The following is a 23,771-nucleotide window of genomic DNA, read 5'->3' as shown; positions in this document are numbered from 1 at the left end:
CAACATGGAGGCTTAAGTGGGTAGAAGAAGAATAAATGAAACAAGATGGGATTGGGAGGGAGACAAACCATAAGTGACTCTTAATCTCACAAAACAAACTGAGGGTTGCCGGGGGGAGGGGGTTTGGGAGAAGGGGGTGGGATTATGGTCATTGGGGAGGGTATGTGCTTTGGTGAGTGCTGTGAAGTGTGTAAACCTGGTGATTCACAGACCTGTACCCCTGGGGATAAAAATATATGTTTATAAAAAATAAAAAATTAAAAAAAAAAAAATGATTCCGCCAGTTCATTCCCTAACGTCTTTTAATTGAGGGTAGAAGAATCCTCAGCAAGAACATGGAGAAGGTTTCGCTGTTGCTGGACATAGGCTTCTACCCCAGGCAATGAATTCTTAACTAGTTCTGGGCAAGTGGAATATTTGTATAGTAAAATCATGTTCAAAATAACATTAAGGGGAATTTCAGCAGGAAGAATCAATTATTAATTAACTTAGCCTTGCTGAAATGTGCTTTCTCATATATTGAAATTTGATTGAAGAGATATATGCCTGTGTTGTTTGAATCTTAAAATAAGATAATAACGGCTTGTAAATATTTGATGTTTTTTGGTGATTCACTCTTTCTTTCAATACAGACCTACTAAGCCCCCACTATGTGCAAAGCTCATTACTGTGCACTGCAGATAGCCTGATATAGCCAGGCATACTGTCCATGTTTCTTCCATTTTTACAGTGTCACCCCTCTCACCTTAGGAAGAAGTGAAACTCTAACTCTTGAGAAAAGTCAAAGATATGGTTAGAAGTTATATGCGGAATCAGTACTGGGTAGTTTTCAGAGTTTTGTTTGGGAGCCCTCAAATGTAAACAGAGTGTTTAATTAAAATAGTTTGATTAACTAGAACTGGCATATACTTAGCACTTACTAAGCACTTACTAGTCTATAAACTTGAAACATTTATTTGTTTTAGTTTTACAGTAATTGTATGATCATTATCCCCTTTTATAGATAGAATACACAATTACCTACACATGAGGGAACTCCTAGTTGCAGACTACAAAGTGGCGTAGGGAGACTGTCAACAGGGCCAATTCATTAAGTTCATAATCCAAACACACGCTGTGCCATATTGCTTTCCAACTTTTCCAGAATAATTGACCCTGCTTTTATTCTACTGAAAAAATATAATTCTTTAAAAAAAAAAAAGTGTAATCACATTCGGTAGGAAAGTCTATGGAATCTTAACCAACATTTTATGGAGCATTGGGATATAAGCAGGGATTTGATCATTTGGACCTCGCAGGCACCTGAGAGTCCATCTATAGAACTGCACAAGAATAAATTAATAAGGAAACACTTATTATCTGATTCCTTTTTCATAGAACATTATATCACATATTTAAATGTTTAGATGCATCCAGAAAATAGAGTGGCCTTTTCATTTGTGTAATGGTGTTTCCTTATAAAACACTGTAGTCCTTATTCTTTCTAATTTTACCTCTTCGAAATAAATGACTTCCAACCTCTCAATCAAATTTATTTTTCTTTTCCAGCGTATCTATTATGAAGAACAGTTTATGTAAATTTGGTGTATGAATTTACATAAAAATTGTATTTTTTTTTTTTGGTTTTGATCATTTGAGAGGTGTGATTTTCAATTCTAAAATCTAATCTTAAAAGGACAACACAGAAGTTTTCATGGAGTCACATGAAAGCATAACACATCCTCAGGAGAAATTGTAATTCTTTCAAGAAAAATGTTTAGATTTGGTCAAAAGGTGTTTGGGAGCTTGAACAATAAATATTTGTATAAAATCACAAATAAATCTGTATTCCTTGTTAACTCATTTTGAATTGTTCTACATTTACTTTAAAAAGGGAATATTTTTTATGTTAATGCACAAATACATATTTGGCATGCAGAAAAATTTAATAGAAGCATTCTGAATTAATGTCACTTAGAAATTTGAAACTAAATAATTTGTGACTTCTTGTATTCTGTGAAACAGTGTTAATTGTTCTTCCAAGCATTGGTAGTGTTACAACTGAAGACGAAATTTTTAAACATGTTAGCAGCTCCTGTTACTAGTTTTAATAATTTCTAATTCATTTGGAGACCATGTTCAGAGGGACCTCCCTGTCAGTGGCACAAATGAGAATTTTGTCAATCACTTACATCAAAGGCAAATGAAAATCATTTCCATTCCGAATATGGGGGCAATTAAAAAAAAAAACTCATGGTATTGAGGTTTGATATCTTTCCTTTCACATAGTTGGGGTGGACAGATCTGAGGAGTGGCAACATATTGGTCACAATAAAGGATGTGGTTGTATCTTTTTTCTCTTCCTGTGCTTTGTCACCTGATTGGCCTCCTTCCTCCCATACAGGGTGCAAGTGAGGCCCTAAGAAGCGAGCAGATCTTGTTTTGGATGAGAGCTGCAGAAGCAGCACTGGTAGCTTGGTGCCTCCTACGGGTTTTCTTTGCCGCCTGTCCTAAAAATCTAGACAAGAGCAGTGCTGTTGCCCCTCCCGCATTTGTGGGATGACCCTCAGGCATTTTGGGTCAGTTTCATTTTGGGGGTGTTTTTCTTAGATTCAAATCTGATGTCCTATATTTAAAACCTGCCTCAAATTTTGAATTATTAGTTCAACTAAAATTGGATTTATTTACTTCTTTCCTCTCTTCCTTACCTTTTTTTTGTTTTTGTTTTTTTAAGATTGTCTTTAGGGCAAAGCGTGGTATCAGTTACATGGGAGATGTAGCAGTGGACGATATTTCCTTTCAAGATTGTGCCCCCCTACTTAGTCCAGACAGGAAGTGTACCGCTCAAGAGTTCACGTGTGCCAACAAGCAATGCATTGCAAAGGACAAGCTGTGTGATTTTGTGAATGACTGCGCTGATAATTCAGATGAGTCTACTTTCATTTGCAGTAAGTGGAAGTGTTCTGTTTCCTCCTTTTTCCCTTTGTCTCCTACAACCTTAGCTTGCATGTAGTGTGTTAGTTGCTGAAACATACAAAGTATGCATAGCCTAGCGGCCAAGGCAGGTAAGGTGATTTACCTATGTAAATACATTTCCTTCTTTCTCTCCATACTTAATTTAGAACTGTAATTCATTTAAAACTAGTTGGTGGCTTGGTTATATGTGAGATAATTGGCAATAAATTGAAAAACAGGTGTCTTCGAAGACAAACAGAATGGAAACAGGTATTTTTCATATGAAAGAATGTTTTGGGAAGAAGACAAGCAAAACATCCATCAATGCCAATTCATGCAGGGCTCACTGGCCTCTGTGCTTTGATGCGCTGGAGAGAGTTTTTATTCTCTTGTGTAAATTAAGAGATGTGATAAATGTTAAAAAAATATGTAAATACCTAGATATTAAACAAAGCGGTCTTCTAAAGGAAATACATATCAGCTATGTGATATTATTGTAGGAGATCAACTCATAATAAACAGCACCTATTAAAATATCCTTAGCTAAATGGGCCATATGTGCTCATTTGGTAAGTCTGTAAATTGTGCAACACAGCCTCGTTATTACCTCATTTCATTGCAAATGAAGTGAATACAGATCTTTGAAATGAAGGTTGATAAATTATTCTACTTACTAGTAATAATTTCTGAGCAAGAATATTTTAGTTTGAGCCTTTGTTGTTGTTGCTGAACCAAATCTGTGAATATCAGGAACAATTTCAGTAGAATGAGAGCTCTCATTTGGATAGAACTTTTAACTTTCAAAGCCATCTCATTTACTAATGTCTGCTTGATCTTCACAGAAGCCCTGAGGGGTGAGTGGGACAGAGACTTAGTGTATATTGCACAGACAAAGCTGCCAACAGGAGTGCTTAAGATTTTGTCAGAGTTCTTAAGACTGGTGTTGACAGAATTGATCCTAGAATCAAGTACTTTATGATTCACTGCTTTGCTCAAGCTACCATACCTCCTCTGTGTAATGCTGAATCTTAACAACATAAAAAAAAAGTTGTAGACATAGAAATCCCATTTATATCAAGTAACTGTTCCTTTACTTGTGGATTGTTTTGTACAATATCTAATTATTAGCACATAGGAACCAAGCAAAAATATTTGGCTAATCTTGAGTTCTGAATTAATATTTATCTTTACCTTATAAATGTTTTCTGCTCCACGTATACTTTCTGCATCAAATGGTTTTTACAATTTATTCATTGCCATTTTCATTTCAATATCACAGAAATCTATTAGGTTATCAAATAGAACAGATATTATGCTTTTGAATTTTATTTCTTATGTTGCCAATCTATCTCTTTCCCCAGATAAAATGTAATGTAATTTTGAAAGTATTGATTTATTTATAGCCAAAGTTTCCCAGAACTCTTTGTATTTAGGTTCTAAATTTGTAAATCTATCAAAAAATGCTTTGTCTGTGTTCAGGAAAGGATGCTGATATGCTGACAGAGTCTGAAATGTATGGGAACTTACTGTCGTGGTCGTTCTTCCTTTTTTGAGCGCAGTGGACACAGTTACATGGTTTCAGGTGTACAGCATAGTGATTCAGCGGCTCTATACACCATGCTGTGCTCGGCACCAGTGTAGCTGCCTGCTGTCCCACACAGTACTATTGCGATACCATTGACTGTAGTCCCTGTGCTGTATTTTTCATCCCCATGACTTACTCAGTCTGTAACAGGAAGTCTGTGTCTCCCAACTGCCCTTCGCCCATCTTGCCCATCCCCCACCCTCTTACCCTCTGGCAACCATCACATAGCTCTCAGTATTTATAGGTTTGGTTCTGCTTTTTGTTTGTTTATTTAATTGTTCCATGTTTTAGATTCCACATACAAATCATCTGGTATTTGTTGGCTTTCTCTGACTTACTTCACGTAGCATAATGCTGGTAGTTCTTTTGTATGAAAAATAAAGGTAAAAGTAATCATCACACTTTGGAGGGAAAGTTGCACTAGAATGTGTTTTTTGGTGAAGTGATTGCCAAATTACCCTTGTTTAAGGTTTGAGTGGGCTACGCATATCAGTAATATTAGAGCAAGAAAGCTGAATTACTTCCAGATATTATATAGAAAAAAGAAAACTTTTTCAGCTCTTAGAACAAATAAACAACAATAAGACATTAGACCTTATAAAAGAGACCCCATTTTGATACTGGTTCTCCTATATGAGTATGATTATTTATTTACTTATTTGTACTTTTTTTTTTAGATTGTTATGTTAGTCACTATACAGTACATCATTTGTTTTTGATGTAGGGTTCCAAGATTCATTGTTTATGTATAATTTTTTAAATAACATTGCTTAAATATTATGTATTTTTAAAAATTTACCTATAATCTCATTTTATAATATTAAACATTTTAAATATAAAGTAGCTAACATATGCCATATGCATTATAAGTTGTTATCCTGTGTATACTGTAAATTTTGATGCTCTGATTAGTCCCAGAAGAATAGGAAGGGAAAAAAAAATCTTAAAAATTACCATAGCAACTGATTGCAGAAATTTGGGCAACCAATTGCAGAAATTTGGACAACCAATCAAAAATCCAGCCTTGAGTTCTGTAGTACTTGGGGGTTTTGTTTTTTTGTTTTATTTAGAATCCTACGTAAATTCTGATTGAATATCAAAACTCTAAGAAAATTTCTGAAATATCATTAGGTAGAAATACACCATGGAGGAATAGCAGAAAGATTTTAAAACTCCCTTTAAGGGAATGGACTGTCTCTGATGCAAAGGAAGAGAATAATCTTTTATAAAATAGTAGTACCTGCTGCTTAATTTTCTGTAGGTCAATATAGACTCTGAAAATAAAATTTGGCAGAAAAATTAAAATGTTATTTTTGGCTTTACTATATAAATATCATGTGTAAAATATGGGACATAGTAAACAAGAAGAAAGTAATATGTATGTCTGACAACTCTAAAATCTTATTTGAACATATCTTTGCCAATGATATAGAAGCTTGTTCAGAAAGCATCCATATTTTTTGTTTCAACATATAGTCTAATTAGCATATTTATTGTTTATACATAATTAAGAGTGTCTCAGGCATACTGAAAGTAATTTAATTCTGTACCATGATTAGTAAGGATGCCGGATATTTAATCAACATAATTAGTAAGGAATCTGAACCTAATGGGCAAAGGTAACACTGTATTTACCATCTGTAGATATCTATTCTTTTGAAGCATACACAGTATATTTATCAAAAAATAGATTATAGTATTGTTAAACATTAAGGAAATTTTAATGCTTTAAAATGGATTAAAGTGGCACATTATGTCTTTTTAATTAGATTGGAAATCAGTTAGAAAATAAAAGCTGGAAAATAACTATTGGTTAGGAGAAACACACTTTTAGTAACCTATTCCTCCCGTCCAATAAAAAAATTATAGTAAAATTAGAAAATGTTTTAACTAATAAAAACAATGCACACAAATCTTGTGGGATTTAGTCTAGTGAATACATAGAGAAGAATTTATAGATACTAGAAACTAATATATAATTCATATTAGTTTATTTCAGAAACTAATATAGAAACTTTATATAGAAATCTTATATTAGAAGCTAATTAGCTACTGTGCAAATTAATGGAATAGAACATAGTTAAAAGACAGAGAAGGTTTGTAAAGATATAAAATTTTAAAACCCCTTCAAAGGAGGTGGGACAAAACAGAGCGAATAAATTTAACATGTATTTATTGAGAAGTTTTATGTTAAGCTGTGTTGGAGACACCTAGTATATGTCAGTAAGTGAAACAGAAAAAAAATGAGTTTTCTCATCTTCTATATTTAAACAAAAAATGTTCTCTTTCTCCCTCCTCTGTCTTCCACCTACCCCCACATTTGTCTATAAAAAATTAAAGAGTTTTTAAAAGGTGACAAGTGCTATGGGAAAATGCAGAGTAAACTGAGGGAGACCATAAATGGGGGGAGGGCAAACGGTAATGTTAAGGAAATTTGGCTGTCTCCATGGTCTGGAACTTAGCTAACACTTGTTGTTTATTATTCTTGTTATAATTCCTTTTTTAAAAAATAGCCATTATAGTACATGATAGAGTGGAATCTCATTGTGATTTAGATTTGCCATTCCCTACTGACAGATAATGTGAAGCATCATTTCTTGCACTTAATGGCTATTTGTGTATCTTTTTAGGAAAAATGTGTATTGAAATCCTTTGTCTGTCTCTTTAATGGATTGTTTATTGTTGTTGAGGAATAGGAGTTATTGATATATTTTAGATCTTAAACCTTTATCAAATATAGTCAAATGTATGATTTGCAAATAATGTTTGCAGTTCATCCTTTCTGATGGAGGCATACTACTCCATGTGTATATGGACCATATCTTGTTCATCCATTCATCTGTTGAAGGGCATCTTGGTTCTTTCCACAGTTTGGTGACTGTGGCCATTGCTGCTATGAACACTGGGGTACAGATGGCCCTTCTTTTCGCTACATCTGTATCTTTGGGGTAAATGCCACTAGTGCAATTGCAGGGTCTTATGGTAGCTTTGTTTTTAATTTCTTGAGGAATCTCGACACTCTTTTCCAAACTGGCTGCACCAACTTGCATTCCCACCAACAGCGTAAGAGGGTTCCTCTTTCTCCACATCCTCTCCAACACTTGTCATTTCCTGTCTTGTTAATTTTTGTCATTCTAAGTGGTGTAATGTGTTATCTCGATGTGGTTTTGATTTGAATTTCCCTGATGGCTAATGATGAACATTTTTCATGTGTCTGTTAGCCATTTTGTATGTCGTCTTTGGAGAAGTGTCTGTTCATGTCTTCTGCCCATTTTCTGACGTGGTTATCTGTTTTGTGTGTGTTGAGTTTGAGGAGTTCTTTATAGATCTTGGATATCAGCCTTTGGTCTGTAGTGTCATTTTCAAATATCTTCTCCTATTCCATGGGTTGCCTCTTTGTTTTGTTGACTGTTCCTTTGCTGTGTAGAAGCTTTTGATCTTAATGAAGTCCCAAAAGTTCATTTTCACTATTGGTCATTATTGTTTCCTTTGCCTTTGGAGACCTATCTTGAAAGAAGTTGCTGTGGCCGATGTCGAAGATGTTACTGCCTATGTTCTCCTCTAGGATTTTCATAGATTGCTGCCTCATGTTGAGGTATTGTATCCATTTCGAGTTTATCTTTGTGTGTTGTGTAAGAGAATGGTCAAGTTTCGTTTTTCTACACATACTATCCAATTTTCCTAGCACCAGAGCCCAGGACCTGACAGATTCCCTGGAGAATTCTACCAAACATTCAAAGAAGAAATAATACCTATTCTCCTGAAGCTGTTTCAAAAAATAGAAACAGAAGGAAAACTTCCAGACTCTTTTACGAAGCCAGCATTACCCTGATCCCCAAACCACGCAAAGATCCCACCAAAAAGGAGAATTTCAGACCAGTATCCCTGAAGAATATGGATGCCAAGATTCTCAACAAGATCCTAGCTAATAAGATCCAATAGTACATTAAAAAAGATTATCCACTATGACCAGGTTGGATTTATCCCTGGGATGCAGGGGTGGTTCAACATTCACAAATCAGTCAATGTGATAGAAAATAAAAGAGAGAAGAACCACATGGTCCTCTCGATGCAGAAAAAGCATTTGACAAGATACAGCATCCTTTGCTGATTAAAATGATTCAAAGTATAGGGATAGAGAGAACATTCCTCAACTTCATAAAATCTGTCTGTGAAAAACCCACAGAAGATATCTTCAATTGGGAGAAGCTGGCAGCCTTCCCTTTGAAATCAGGAACACGACAAGGATGTCCACTCTTGCCACTGTTATTCAACATAGTCCTAGATGTTCTAACAACAGCAATCAGACAACAAAAAGAAATAAAATATTCAAATTGGTAAAGAAGAAGTCAAGCTTTCTCTCTTCACAGATGACATGATACTTTATATGGAAATCCAAAACACTCCACCCCCAAACTACTGGAACTCATAAAGTAATTCAGTAATATGGCAGGATACAAAATCAGTTGCTTTCTTATACAATGAAAATATAGAAAGGGAAGTGAGAGAATCAATTCCATTCACTAGAGCACCAAGAACCATAAGATACCTGGGAATAAACCTAACCAAAGAGATAAAGGATCTGTACTCGAGGAACTACAAAACACTCATGAAAGACATGGAAGAAGACACACAAAAATGGAAGACCATCCGTGCTTATGCATTTTAACATTGTTAAAATGTCTATACAGCCTAGAGCCATCTATACTTTCAGTGCCATCCTGATCAAAATTCCACTAGCTTTTTTCGAAAAGCTGGAACAAACAATCCTAAAATTTGTATGGAACCAGAAGAGACTCCGAATTGCTAAGGAAATGTTGAAAGAGAAAAAGCTGGGGGCATCACATTGACTGATTTCAAGCTTTACTACAAAGCTGTGATCACCAAAACAGCATGGTACTGGCACAAAAATAGACACATAGACCAGTGGAACAGAGTAGAGAGCCCAGATATGGACCCTCAACTGCTTTTAACGGCAGTTTTAGGTTCACAGCAAATCAGAGCTCCCATATACGTACAGTCTTTCCTACTATCAGGGTCCCCCACTGAAGTGGTGATTTGTTATAATCAGTGAGCCTACAATGATGTTATCATTATCCATCACAGACCATAGTTTACTTGGGTTCCCTCTTGGTGAAAGGACATTTGATAAATAATATTGCATACTCTTATACTGAATTATTAATAGCAGCCTTATTTGAGTCATTATAAATATTTTTTTTTAAGATTTTATTTATTTATTTGACAGAGATCACAAGTAGGCAGAGAGGCAGGCAGAGAGAGAGAGAGAGGGAAGCAGGCTCCCTGCTGAGCAGAGAGCTCGATGGGGGACTCGATCCCAGGACCCTGAGATCATGACCTGAGCCGAAGGCAGCGGCTTAACCCACTGAGCCACCCAGGCGCCCGTGAGTCATTATAAATATTTTAAAGCACATTTTCCCTACTGAATTAAAATTTCCTCAAAATGCTAGGTTTTAGAAATATTAGTGTGTAATTTAACACTGTGAAAAAAAATCTGAACTCTGATACTCAAATCTGGATCCATGGATAAACAGTTCTTAGAATTCAGTACCCATCCCAGAATCATAAATTGTATTTTAATGACAACTTCCAGTGAGTCACATGTACATTAAAATTTGAAAAGCACTAACCTAAACAATACAAAATTTTGAAAAAGGGTGAAAGGAGTGCTATTATTTTGTTCTTTATTTCCTTATTGACATATGCACAGATATCAGGCTTTTAACCGGTGACAGTAGTGTTTGAAATTTAAGAAAAAATATCATTCTGTGTGTATCTACTTGATGAGTTTAATTAATACAGTTATGTTGAAGTCAGGGTTTAGTGTTTATATATGTATATGATTACTAGCTATAATTTATTGGAGGTATTAAGAAAAAAATTTAAAATGAAAATTTACTCATTCATTCAGTAGTATTTATTCAACATCTATTATGTGCCAACGTTCTGATTATTTGGATGTGGTGAAGAGTGTAGACAAATTTCCTGCTTTCCAGGAGCTTCTGTTGTTGTTGGTAGTGTTGCAGAGGGACACAAACTTAAGCAAAATAAGTAAAATGACACAGTGTATTTCATAACAGTAAGGGTCTAATGAAACGTAAAATAGCGAAAAGTAGGAAAGAAAATGTTTAGAATGGTGGATATGGTTTTAAATAGGCTGGTCAGAGACATCCTCTTTAAGAAGTTGCCATTTGAATAAAGAATGAAAAAAATAATAGATTAAACTAAGTGATATCAGGAATTTGTGCCAGAATTTTTAAAAACACTCAAAGGTATTTAAAGAGTCAGCCATCATGAAAACACCATCCTTGGGTATTTACCCTAAAGATACAAATGTAGTGATCCAAAGGGGCACGTGCACCTGAATGTTTATAGCAGTAATGTCTACAATAGCCAAACTATGGAAAGAACCTAGGTGTTCATCAACAGATGAATGGATCAAGAAGATGTGGTGTATATACACAATGGAATACTATGCAGCCATCAAAAGAAATGCAATCTTGCCATTTGTGATGACGTGGATGGAACTAGAGGGAATCATGCTTAGCGAAATAAGTCAAGCGGAGAAAGACAACTATTATATGATCTCCCTGATATGAGGAAGTGGAGATGCAACATGGGGGGTTAAGGGGGTAGGAGAAGAATCAATGAAACAAGATGGGATTGGAAGGGAGACAAACCATAAGTGACTCTTTATATCACAAAAACAAACTGAGGGTTGCTGTTAGGAGGGGGGTTGAGAGAGGGGGGATGGGGTTATGGACATTGGGGAGGGTATGTGCTATGGTGAGTGCTGTGAAGTATGTAAACCTGGCGATTCACAGACCTGTACCCCTGGGGATAAAAATATATGTTTATAAAAAAATTAAAAAATCAAAAATGAAATAATAATAAAAAAGAAAACACAATCCTTTCTATATTATCACCTTGTCAGTAGCAATGTCTTTTGGTTTCCATACATGTGTAACTATAATTTCCTGACATAGTTATCCTTCAGAATTTTTTCTTTGTGAACATTTGTTCTGAGTTGACTTATATTATGGCTGCCTTCTTTCATTTGTTATAGCAGAATTCTCTCATTTTTTAATAAGAAGATGAATTTGGGGGGAGTAGGAGGAATGGCCTGATACTATTATATGTATTTTAATTGTTGCTCACTGTGGAATTATGTATATTACTTCTCTGCCATATCCAGTTCAGTATTCCCTCTGAAACATTTAGCATATACAAATTTGTGCTCAGTCATGGCAAAAAATGAAATTGAAAGCATAGGGTCCCCCAGTTGGAGGGCAACTGTGCAGTAATGCACATCACTGAAAACCACTGACCTAGACAATTACTTCGTTTCTTGTCAATAGTCATATAAAATTTAACCAAGCATTTTGTAATTAATGCTTGCATCTCTGACATGTACTTTTCATTTATTTATTGGGTTAACATTGGGTACCTCAGATATAAGTGGCCGTGGAGCATAAACAAACAAAAACAAAATATTACCCAAGTAACTGTGAACTCGTTGTCTAGTAAAAGAGATACATAAGCATTCACATTAATAATGAGAGTTAGAATAAGGTACAGATCACTTTTAGAGGGGACAAGGAGAGATAATTTAGTTATATATAAAATACTAATCCCAGCATGAGCTTTCGAAAGTAATACATCACCTTGAAAACAGCTAGTGTGTTTTTAGAGACTTTATTAATCACGGACTGTGAATAACTGAAGTTTTCTTTGGGAGATTATGTGAGAAAGTAGGTCAGGTATCATAATGTTATTAAAAAAAACAGGCTTCTGGTGAAGGATCAATTGTCTTAAGCATCAGAAATTCATTACTGTAGACTGTAGCTGAATGACTGGGATTCAGAAAGCTCTCATAGTCTTTCCCAAATTTCCAGTACTGGTCCCTGCTCTCCCGAAGACAGTGTTTTAAGTGATGGGTGTAAGGGTAGTTTTGTCTATATTATGAAATCAAGTAGTTTATCAGGAAAGAAATAATTTATGTGTTAAGAGTATCTTTCAATCAATTTACACTTGTAAATTTCAAAAAGTTGGTATTATCAGCAGGGTTTTCCAGATTAACCCCCCAAACCCTTTTTGTATGGGAACGATTGTATTCTGTATAGAACATTTGTTTCGTGAAACTGTCTGGAAAATGTTGCTTAGAAAATTTATTATTATTACCTGATAAAATAAGGAAACTCAAAGGAAGTTAAATTCCCAATGTCACCCAGTGATAACTGGAGAATGATATGAATTTTTTAACTTCAGATTTTGAAGTAATTACAAATTCATAGGAAGTTATAGAGGTAGTAGAGAGAAATCGGTGTGCCCTTCATGCATTTCCCTCAGTGATACTATATTATAATATTAAAACTGGGAAACTGACACTGGTTTGATGTACATGTAGAATTCTTCATTACTTTATTTTGTCCATAAATTCACATAATCATTACCAAAGTTAAAATATTCCATCCCCACGAAGATCTTCCTTGAGCATATCCTTTATACTCACACTCCTATCATTCTTATCTTAGCCTTGGGAAACTGTTACTTGGTTCCCCATGTTTATTGTTTGTCATTTTGAGAAACTTATGTAAATGGACCCATATAGTATGTGACCTTTTGAGACTTTTTCTCATTCAGCATAATCTTCTTGTGATCCATCAAAAGTGTTGTGTGCATAAGTCATACTTCTTTTTTTGTTACTGAGTCATGTCCTATGGCATGGATGTAACAGACCATGATACTGTTTTTCAGAGCAGCTGTGTACTTTTATATTACCACTAACAGTGCATGAGAGATCCAGTTTCTCTGCTGCTTTGTGAACATTTGGTATTTGCACTGTTTTCATTTTAGTAATACCTAATCAAGGTCTTAATTTGCGTTTTCTTGATAGCTCATGACGTTGAACATCTCTTATGTTTCTTTGCCATGTAGATATATCCTCTTTGGCAAAATATTTCTTCATGACTTTTGCCTATTTTCTAATTTAATTTTTAAACTGTTGAATTTTGAAGGTTTTTTTTTCTTGATATACATTATAGATATGTCCTTTGCCAGATAAGTGAATGCAAATATTTTCTCCCAGGCTTTAGATTGTCTTTTCATTCTCTTAATAGGAAAAGAGCACACATTTTAATTTTATTTTGATACAGTCCTATTTATTGATCTTTCCTGTTAGGAATCATGCTTTTGATAGCATATCTGAAAACACTTCACCAAATTCTAGGCCACAGGTTTGTTTTCCACCTGCCCCATGTTTTCTTGTTAAACTGTATAGTGTTATATTTAAGTTCATGACTCATTTTTTTAAAAAATTTTCATATATGGTATGAGATTTAGGCCAAGATTTTTTTCCCCGTGATTATCTAATTCCTGCAACACTATTGACAAGATTGTTCTCTCTTCATTTGACTGGTTTTGTATCCTTGCCAAGTATTGGCTGTACTTATGTGAAGCTATTTCTGGGTTCTCTGTTCTGTTTTACTGTTCAAAGATTTTATTCCTCTATCAATACCATAGTTTTATTAACTAAAACTAACAATATAATAAATCTTGAAATTGGGGTGAGTGATTCCTCCTAATTCATTCTTCTTTTCAAAATCAGTTATGTTAATCTAGTTGAACTCTTCATATAAATTTTAGAAGAATCCTGTCTATAAATAATATTTTATTAGTTTTGATAAGAATTTCATTAAATGCATATATCAGTTTGGGAGTAGTAACATACTTCAGATGTTGAGTATTCCAGTCCGTGAGCACCGTATGTCTCTTCATAATTTACATTTCCTTTTTTTAATCATTATTTTAGTTTTCAGCATAAAAGTCCTATACATATTGTTGGGGAAGAAGAATTTTCTCTGCCATTCAAAATCTTTCCAGTTGGACTGAGAATCAAATTGACATAAGACAGATTAACAGGAGAAAATAAAATTTAATTGAACATATGTAAGGAATCCACACAGACATGGGAATTCCAAAGACAGTGAGGTAACATGATGCTTACATGGACTAAGGAGATGAATAGGGATCTGAGGTTACAAAGGGGAGAAAGACTGTTAGCAGGAAAGTGGCAGGAGATGTTTGGGAAACAAAGGTTGCCCTATTATGTAGATGAGTTTCTTAGGTAATAGAGGAATCTGTATTAATAACTCTCTCCATAGTACAAAAGTACATCCATGTTGTCACAAATGGTAGGATTTCCTAATTTTTCGTGGCTAAATAATATCTTTTGTGGCTCCATATAAATTCTTCCAGTGCATGAGCATGGGATACCTTTCCATTTATTTGTGTCTTTTAAAAATTTCTTTCATCAGTGTGTGTGTGTGTGTGTGTAATTTTATTTATTGTAGATAATATTGCTGTGAATATGGGGGTACAGTTATCTTTTCAAGTTAGTGTTTTTGTATCCTTTGGATATATTCCCAGAAATAGAATGGTTAGGTCATACAGTAGTACTATTTTTAATTTATTGAAAATCCTCCATACTGTTTTCCATAGTGTCTCTAACAATTTTTCAATCTCACCAACAGATAGAAGTTCCCCATTTTCTCTCCATTCATTCCAGCATTTATTGTCTCTTGTCTTTTTGATGATGGCAATTCTATATGCATGAGGGGATAACTCATTGTGGTTTTTATTTGCGTTTCTCTAATGACCAGTAACGTTGAGTACCTTTTCGTGTACCTGTTGGCCTTTTTAAAAAATGTCTTAAGAGACATGTCTCTTCAGATTCTTTGCCCATTTTTAATTTTTTTTTTTTGGTTTTGCTATTAAGCTTTATGAGTTCTTTATATATTATGGATATTAACCCCTTATCAGATATATGGTTTGCAGATATTTTTCCCATTCTGTAGGTTGTCTTTTCATTTTGTTGAAGATCTCCTTCAGTGTACAGAAACTTTAGTTTGATGTAGTCCTGTTTTTTAATTTTTTATTTTATTTCTTGTGCTTTTGGTGTCATATCCAAAAACTCATTACCAAGACCTTTGCCAAGCAGGTTTATTTCTCTCTCTCTCTCTCTCTCTCTGTGTGTGTGTGTGTGTGTGTGTGTGTGTGTGTGTTTAAGGGTATCTTGGTTTCAGGTCTTACATTTAAGTCTTTATTTTGAGTTAATTTTTGTGACTGGTGTAGAATTGGACTAGGTCCAATTTCATTCTTTTACATGTGAATATCCAATTGCCCCAGCATCATTTACTGAACAGACTATTCTTTATTGTGTATTCTTGTCTCCCTTGTCAAAAATGAGTTAACTTTATGTGCTTGGGTTTATGTTGGGGCTCTCATTCTGTTTCATTCATCTACTTGTCTGTTTTTCTGCTAGTATCATACTGCTGTTTTGGTTATTATAACTTTATACTATAGCATGTAGTCAGGAAGCATGATGCCTCCTGCTTTGTTCTTCTTTCTCATATTTTCTTTGGTTTCTAGGGGTCTTTTGTGGCTCCATATAAATTTAACGAGTGCTTTTTCTACTTCTGTAAAAAAATTACATAAGAATATTGAGAATTTTGGTAGGATATGCATCGTGAAGCAATAGACGGCTGCTGGTAGTATTGATATATTAAAAATATTCTTCCAGTGCATGAGCATGGAAGCATTTATTTGTGTCTTTTAAAAATTTCTTTCATCAGTGTTTTGTTCTTGTCAGAGGAGAGATTGTTCACCTCCTTAGTTAAATTAATTCTTAAGTATTTTATTGTTTTTGATGCTGTTGTAAATGGAATACATTTCTTTTTTTTTTTTTTTTAAAGATTTTCTTTATTTGTCAGAGAGAGCAAAGCAGGGGAGTGGCAGGCAGAGGGAGAGGAGGGGCAGATGTCCTCTTTTTTACTTTTTCATTTCTTTTTCTTTTTCTTTTCTGAAAATCCATTGATGGGGAGCCTGGGTGGCTCAGTTGGTAAAGTGTCTGCCTTTGGCTCGGGTCATGATCACAGGGTCCTTGGACTGAGCTCCACGTTGGGCTCTTTGTTCAGCAGAAAGCCTGCTTCTCCCTCTACCTCTGCCTGCTTTGGTCTTTCTTTCTGTGAAATAAATAAATTAATTCTTAAAAAAAAAAAAAAGAAAGAGAAAAGAAAATTCAGTGGTACTGTAAAGAAACACTACTGAATATTATTTTTGGATTCTGCAATTTTCCTGAATTCCTTGATTATATCTAAAATTTTTTGGTCTAGTGTTTGTGATGTTTTATATAAAACCGTGTCATCTGTAAATGGAAACAATTTTGCTTCTTTCTTTCTGTTTCTGATACATTTTATTTCCTTTCTTGCCTGATTGCTCTGGCTAGGATTTCTTTTTTTTTTTTTTAATGCTATATGTTACATTTATTGAATTGAAATAACCATAAAGTCAAATATAAAGTCATATTTTCTTATTTAGTGAAAAATTCTATAAGGATAAAACATGACAGATGTGATTTCTAATACAATGCTGAATAGGAGGGGTGGGAGTAGATATCTTTATCTTGTTCCTTATCTTAAAGGAAAAGCTTTCAACCTTTCCCCATTGAATATGTTAGTTGTGGGCTTGTCATATATGGCCTTTATTATGTTGAGAAATGTTCTTTCTCTACCTAATTTATTCAGAGTTTCTAATAAAAAATGGATATTGAATTTTCCCAAATGTTCTTTGTCCAATGAGATAGATGGTCATATGATTTTTTAAAAGATTTTATTTATTTATTTGACAGAGAGAGAGGGAGATCACAAGTAGAGATAGAGGCAGGTAGGGCAGTGGGGAGCAGGCTCCCTGCTGAGCAGAGAGCCCGATGCAGGGCTCGATCCCAGGACCCTGAGATCATGACCTGAGCTGAAGACAAAGGCTTAACACACTGAGCCACCCAGGCACCCTGGTCATATGATTTTTTATTATTCTGCTAATGTGATGTATCACACTGACTTGCATAAGGTGGAGCATCCTTTCATGCCAGGGATCAAAACCACTTGACATGGTGAATTCAATGTGCTGCCAAACTCAATTTTCTGGTATTATACTGAGAATTTTTGCATCTACATTAACAAGGGATATTGGCCTATAGTTTTCTTTTCTAGTAGTAATCTTTTCTGGTTTTGGAATAAAGATAATTCTGGCCTCCTAAAATGTATTTGGGAGTGTTCCTTTCTTCTTGATATTTTGGAAGAATTTGGGAAGGATTGGTATCAATTTTTCTTTAAATATTTGGTAAAATTCACCAGTGAAATTACCTGACTCTAGGTCTTTCTTCATTGCTGGAATTTTTATTAGTAATTCAGTCTTCTTACCAGTAATTGGCCTATTTAGATTTTCAATTTTTTTCATTATTCAGTATTCAGTCCTGATAAGTTGTATATTTCTAAAAGTTTTTCCTTTTCTTTTGGTTTGCTCAGTGGATGGTGTATATTTCTTCAGAATAGCCTCCTAAATGATCTTGATTTCTGTGGCATCCGTTATAATTCTTATAATTCTCTATAAGTGTTTTCCATTTATAATATTGTTGATTTAGCTTCTTTTTTCCTTGGTTAAATGAGCTTGAGATTTGTCAATTTTATTTATCTTTTCAAAGAGCAATTTTTTTGTTTGTTTAATCTTTTTGTTTTCTTCTGTTCTCTATTTTATTTCCATTCTAATCTTTATTTTTTTCCTTTCTTTTGCTAAATTTGGACTTGATTTGTTCTTTTTTTTTCCTTAATGATGTAGAATTAGGTTCTTTATTTGGTATTTTCTTGCTTCTTAATATAGGTGTTACGTATTTCCCTCTGAGACCGGCTTTTTTCTGCATCTCACAAATTCTGGTACATTGTGTTTCCATTTTTGTATCAACAATCTTTTTTGTTTCCCCTTTACATTATTCCTTGAATTACTGCTTGTTCAGGAGGGTGTTGTTCATTTTCATATGTTCATGAGTTTTCTATTTTTCCTGTTTTTATTAATTTGTAGATTCATGCCATCCTGGTCAAAGAAGATACTTCAGTCTTCTTGAATTCACTAAGATTTGTTTTGTGAAATATCCAAGAGAATCTTCTATGTGTACTTGAGAAAACTGTGTATTCTGCTACTGTTGGACAGAATGTGCTATATATGTCTTTTAGGTCTATTTGGCCTGTAGTGTTGTTCAAATCCAATATTTCCTTATTGATTCTGTATCTGGATCATCTGTTCTTTGTTAAGAGCTAGTATTGTTTGAAATGCCCCAATATTATTGCATTTCTGTTTATTTCTCCTTTTAGTTCTGTTACGTTTTACTTTACCTATTTAGATGCTGTAATTTGGGGCTCATAAATATTTGCAACGTTATATCTTCTTAATGTATGCACTCCCTTGTCTTTATAAAATGATATTTTTTTCTTTTTGTACCATTTTTAGTTTAAAATCTATTTTGTCTGATAGAAGCATAGCTACCCCTGCTTTTATTATTAAATTTATTACTATTATTATTATTCTTGGTTACTATTTACTTAAAAAACATCTTTTTCCATCACTTCACTCACAGTCAATGTCTTTAAGGCTAAAGTGAGCCTCTTTTAGGCAGCATACTGTTGCATTGTCTCTTTTTTTAATCCATTCACCCTAAGTCTTTCAATTGGAGGATTTGTCCACTTACATTGCTGTAGGTAAGTACTTACTATTGACAGTTTGCTCATTGTTTTCTGTATATTTCGTAGATTTGTTATTCTTTGTTCTTTACACTGTGTCTTGTATTTTGTTGTCTTTTGATTTCAGTATGCTTGGACATCTTCATTATGTTCTTCTGTGTTTTTATGACAGAATTTCCTTTGTGGTTATCATGAAGCTTACATAAAATTTCTTAAATTGGACACCTTATTTTAAACTGAAACAATTTAACTTTTATAGAATTAGTAAACTCTATACTTTTGCTTTTTCCTTTCCTACATTTTAAAATCATTTATGTCATAATTTACATTTTTTAAATATTGTATAATGAATAATGATTGTAGTTATGGTAATTGTACTATATTTTTTAAACCTGTAAACTAGAGTTGTAAATTAACTATGCATCATTATTAGCATATTTCAGAATCTAACTATAATTATATAGTTACTATTACCAGTGAGATTTATATTACCTTTTATGTTTTATGTTTTTGTGTTATTAGTTAGCATTCTTTTTCTTCCACTCAGTACCTGTTAACATTTCTTATAAGGCAGATCTTGTGGTAATGGACTCCATCAGTTTTTGTTTGTTTGGGAAAATCTTTATCCCGCCTCATTTCTGAAGGATGGCTTTACTAGGTATAGATTTGTTGGTCGACATTTATCTATCTATTTATTTATTTATGTTTCACAATGTGAAATGTTACCGATGTCATCCCATTCTCTCCTAGCCTGAATAGTTTCTGTTGAAAAATACACCAAAGTCTTATGTAGTTCCCTTTGTATCTTTTATCTATTCTTTTTTTTTGTTGTTCTTCAAATTCTTTTTTTGTATTTGACTTCTGACAATTTAATGATTATTAAATTTTGTCTCATTGTTGCCCTATTAAGCCAGATGTATTCAGGGTCTTTTGGGTGTTATGAATCTGGATGACCATTTCTTTACCCAGGTTTGGGAAGTTTTCAGCTGTTATTGCTTTAAGTATACTTTCTGTCTTTTTGTCTTTCTCTCCCTTTTCTGGAATTTCTGTAATACAAATATTGCTTCTTTTCCTTGTATTCCATATTCCCATAGGTTTCCTTCACTCCTTTTCATTTTATCTCTGGCTAGATAATTTCCAAAGTCTAATTCTCTAGGTTGTTTAATCTTTCTTCCATATGGCTGATTGTGCATTTAAACTCTATATTGAATTGTTCAGTTATTATATTTTTCAGGTATGGAATGTGTGTGTGTGTTTGATGGCTGCTCTTTCCTTAGAAAGCTCAGTTTGGGATTTTGGGTGTGCCTTCTGGTAATGTCTTTGGGCAGCTGGAGTTTCCCATTTGGTCCATTTTTTGGTGGATCAACTGCTTGTGCTCTGAGGACTGAGATAGGGGATTGTGCCACTAGCTGGGAATAGCTGGATAGGGCTTCCCTACATATATGAGGCTTTATTTTGGGCTCTGTAGTTCTTTGATTCTCTAGTCAGGCTTATTAAATTTTGGGGAGTGGGTACTATGTTCATTATTAGGTGGGTTATAAAATAGCTTCCCAGCCCTAACTGGGTAGCCAAATAGGAATCGAGAACTTGTATGGCCCCAGATAGGAATCGAGAACTTGTATGACTCATTGCTTGGGGTCCTAAATCAGGCCAGAGTGTGCAAAGAATTTGTTGGTCATGTGAAGCTGCTAGCTTTGCTTTGCATACAGGGGGAAGTCATGAAGTATACTCTCTGTCCAGGTGTTCCATATCTGGACCACATTGCATAGCTTCTTATGTGTTCGAGTTAGGTTCTCTGGTCAGATAGGTTGAAATCTGTGTTCAGTAGGGCTGTGAAGTTGATTCCCTGCCCTAGTACAGCAGGAGAAATGGTTAAAGCCAATAAAAAAGTCTTTGTTGTGTTAAATCAAGCCAGCTTGCACACCAGCTTTCCTAGCCAGATAGGGCCACTGGCTTTGCTCTGTAGACTGTTGGCTTTACATGCTTGTTTCTTGGTTCAAGCTTTACTAACTTTCATGGCTTCAAGGAGTTCTTGCCAGTTCATCTGGTCAGATGGGGCTAGAGACACTCCACGGCTGGTGGGGCTATGTCTGGACAGGATGGGAATGGCTCACTCCAGGCCTTTAGTTTTTTCCATATAGACTTCAAGTCAGGAGGGGCCATGATACACCTCCAGCCTTGGTTATGAATTAGTCCCCCTGCCTGGGCAGTGCAGGGGAACATTTTATGCCTGGTCCTGGTATTGCTCTGGAGATGATCAGCTGTGCCCACCCACTTCTCAGCTCAGGTAGCACTGGGGCGCACTGATTGTAGGAGTTATCACCAGTTTTTGTGGTCATATGGGGCTGAAAGACACTCTCCAGAGAGTGTGGAGATGTGATTCAGCTCTTTGCCGGGTTGTAGGCAAACCTGTCTTTGGGGCCAGCTGAACTCCTCCTTTGAGGATCCAAGTCAGGCACATCTGCAACCTTCCGCATTTTATGTTTGGAGTACATAATTTCTTGATTCTACAGATGAACAAAATGCTGGGTGGAGTTACTACTTGGTCACTGCAGGTATGAACTCCATCTGTCAAGACCCTTGAGCCTTTTATAAGCCCCTCCCCACTTCTCTGTCAGTGTGTTTCCCAGTGGTTGAGCCCTGATGATTATCCTGTAATCCTTGTGGTGCAGCATCAGAGTAGAAGCTCCTGCAAAACAGACACACATGTTGTAGAGTTCTGGTTGTCCTGCTTGGTTTCTCATTTCCTGCTGGAGTAACTGAGGCTCGGGGTGATCTCTCTGCATGTCGCTTCTCTGGCTGGGGGGAAGGGTAGTACAGTCAATGTGTAGCTGCTTTTTTAATCTTTCTAATACAGTCTGTCCTGGTCTCTCTGATGCAGGGGCAGATTCATGCTGACCCCTGTGATCTAGGATTCTTGCAATGGTGTCAGAGTTGTTCTTATGAGGGAAGTGAAGTCAGGAACAATCTATTTTGTCATCTTGGTGCTGTCACTCCTCATTACCTAAATATTTCGCAAAAATCAGTTGGGCTTTTTCTATCCATACACAATAGAAAGTGAAATTATATATCTATAGCTTTTGAATTTCACCAGTCAATATAAGGCTAATTGGTTTTATTTTAAGTAAGATAAAGCAGCCAATATGTAGCTATTTGGTTTTAAGTAATATAAAAATAGTATCTAACTTTTTAAGAGAGTTTTCCATTTAAAATGTGAGCAAAAGAAAACCTATTTACATCTCCTTGATTCCCCCCCGCCCCATCATCATTTTTCCAGAAATAAGAAACAACATTATGTAAAAGAAGGCAAGAAGCTGCATTTGGACTCATATAGTACTACTGACTAGTGAGGACTGGCATTGGCTGTTGAAGGGTTAGGGAGAGTATGTACCCAAGAACATGCTGGGAATTGGTGCTAGTTGACAAATATAGGTTTTTTTTTTTTTAGTTGTTTCTGATTGTTTTGCGTTCTGTTAATTAAAGAGTCATAGGGCCAAGAAGAAATAGTCACACCTCATTATAAAAGATTACATTAACTGCAGTTTGTTATGCACTAGAAATTGGAATATGAATAGTCTATGACCTCCAGGTATAACTCTTCTACAAATTACCAGATAATACTGAATCAGCCAAAGGAAAGTTTCATACCTTATTGATAATAACCAGCTCTGCAATATTATCTAAATGTCGACTGGTAAAACAACAACAAAAAATAGGAACATCAGAGGGATTTAATTCTTCTGAAATGTTTTTATTACAGTAACCCAGGTAAAGCAAATATATACATATATATGTATGTGTGCATGTGTATATATATGTATATATTGTTGTACATATCCAACATATTGTAAGAAATTACGGATTGTATAAAATATAAGTAGAAGGCCATAAGAGGAAAGGAAAGAAAAGGTTAAGATGAAATTAGATAAGACAAGATCTATAAGGTATTATCTTAATTATCCATAAGATAATCTATAATTTTTTAAAATCTGTAAGACCTTATAATCAATAAGATAGGACAATAAAAATTATATGAAAAATAATTACAACCCTAAATGAAAGTTTGAGCAGGAATGACATTATAGAAGAGTGAATTATTGCTAGGGAGAACAAATTTGAAAATCTTAGGACAGAAAGAAAAATGTTCAAAGATATGAAAGACTGAGAGGAAATAATAAATATGGCAGAGGATGAAAATTCGTACTGGGCATAATTGGTTATGATAAGTAAGACAATAGGGCATATGTAAAACAAATAATAGCCAATATATAGGATATATGGTTTTCATAAAATTAAAAGTATTTAAGGTACTTAAAATTAAGTTACCCTAATTAAGAACTAAATTTCCTCATAACTTACAGGAGTAAGTTTTACCAAAGGAATATTGTTAGTGATATATAAATGTAGGCATTGATATAAGTGAATAAAACATGGACAGCAATTTATGACATAGTGAAAGATTAAATCAAAATTTCTGAATCAAAATTATTGAATGATAAAAGGTGAAATCTAAAACAAAGATGTAATTTTGAAGCTTTCTGCCTCAAATAGGATAACTAAATTTATAAAACTAAACTCTTTGCTGTATAACAAGAAAAATCTGAAGATCCATAAGCTGAACCATATTTCAAAATACCTCTATTTTTCTGATTAGATTAAAA

General features: G+C 34.6%; 1 protein-coding gene across 1 annotated transcript in view; it reads left to right on the top strand.

Annotated features, from left to right (window-relative positions):
- Positions 1-23,771, top strand: part of MALRD1 (MAM and LDL receptor class A domain containing 1) — a 751,478-nt gene that overhangs the window by 290,280 nt on the left and 437,427 nt on the right. The window contains 1 exon segment of the mRNA XM_059404562.1: positions 2,714-2,927. Within this exon segment, the coding sequence (XP_059260545.1) occupies positions 2,714-2,927 (214 nt within the window).

The sequence above is a fragment of the Mustela nigripes genome, chromosome 6 (assembly GCF_022355385.1).
Source record: "Mustela nigripes isolate SB6536 chromosome 6, MUSNIG.SB6536, whole genome shotgun sequence".
NCBI lineage: Eukaryota > Metazoa > Chordata > Mammalia > Carnivora > Mustelidae > Mustela > Mustela nigripes.
The sequence above is the reverse complement of the archived record's forward strand: the minus strand, read 5'-3'. Positions and strand labels throughout refer to the sequence as shown.